This window comes from Naegleria gruberi (genome assembly GCF_000004985.1).
Source record: "Naegleria gruberi genomic scaffold NAEGRscaffold_484, whole genome shotgun sequence".
Lineage (NCBI taxonomy): Eukaryota > Heterolobosea > Eutetramitea > Acrasida > Naegleriidae > Naegleria > Naegleria gruberi.
In genome coordinates, this window is record NW_003163000.1 from 1 (window position 1) to 1,160 (window position 1,160).

The 1,160-nt window shown below is 31.0% G+C and overlaps 1 protein-coding gene across 1 annotated transcript; it reads right to left on the bottom strand.

Moving 5' to 3' along the window:
* Nucleotides 1–98: 98 nt before the first annotated feature.
* On the bottom strand, nt 99–716 carry NAEGRDRAFT_76822 (uncharacterized protein; the record flags this gene model as incomplete). The annotated part of the gene is made up of 1 exon (XM_002668222.1): nt 99–716. One exon carries the CDS (start codon nt 714–716, stop codon nt 99–101), a length of 618 nt encoding a protein of 205 aa, XP_002668268.1.
* Between the last annotated feature and the right edge of the window lie 444 nt (nt 717–1,160).

Genomic DNA, 1,160 nt, shown 5'->3' on the forward strand with positions numbered 1-1,160 from the left:
CATGAAAATTCTGGTTCTATTGCAAGTAAGATTAAATTTGATAGTGATGGAAAGAATCCTAGAGTTAGACTTGAGGAATTATTGGAAGCTTGGACTATTTAATTTTGAATATTTGATTTTACACTCAAATATTTCCTTAAAAGCAATTCTGGATAACCACAAGTTAAAACCTGAGCATCCTGAGATGAGAGTGGTAGATCCTTTTCAACTAGTTGCTTATCAATTTTTTTAAACTTTTTCTCTCCCTCAATATTTACTGATTTAAAATAAAGAGTTTCGTTCACATCCTCAAATTTCAATGAAAAGAAAGCAATCTCATAATTTCTATAATTTCTTCTAATTTTACAAGTTTTAGCTGAGACAACCCTGTGATGATTTGAACTGAGTGCCAGATCCGAAACTTGATTCATCTTTAATTGGTTCTCTATACTCTTGAGTAGATTATCCTGATCAGATAAATCAACCTTCTCTGAAAAACAGTGAATTTTCTTCCATTTTTCAATGCCAGATTTCTTTCTCTTTTTACGAATTTTAATTTCAAATTGTGACATGTAAGCAAGTTTAATTCCAATAGTTTCGGGAATAACACTATTTCCCTCCTTATCCACAACAATTAAATACACATCATTTTTCTCTTCCATTTTTTGATATTCAGTAAAGTTGTGATGAAACTCTTCGGAAGTGAGTGGTTTAAATCTTCTAAATTCAAATCCCATTTTTTTTTCAAAATTGATTCTATTAATAAATATTATATTATTGTATTAAATTAGTTCACTGTGAATTAATCATAATTGAGCATGATGAGTATTAAGAAGTATTTCCACCAGCTTCAATTATTCCTATTGAGGCTTCTAAATTACTGTAAAATTGTCAAATTTCCCAACCACGAAAAATTTCCATGGAAATTTTACAAGTCCGAGAAGATCCAATCAAAAAGTTTTTAACGGCCAACCACCGTTTTTACAATAGTAAACTTGCATTTCTGACGTGGCCGGGAGCTTTTTTTTGAGAGATCTTGTTGCGGTCACCACCTGTCTCCAAAGACACCACATTCCATTACATTGATATTTCCATAGTACATTTGTGCCTTCAATGATCAAGTTGAATTTTTCACACACCCTTGTGAATTTCCACATATTCATTCTTCTTTCAATATATTA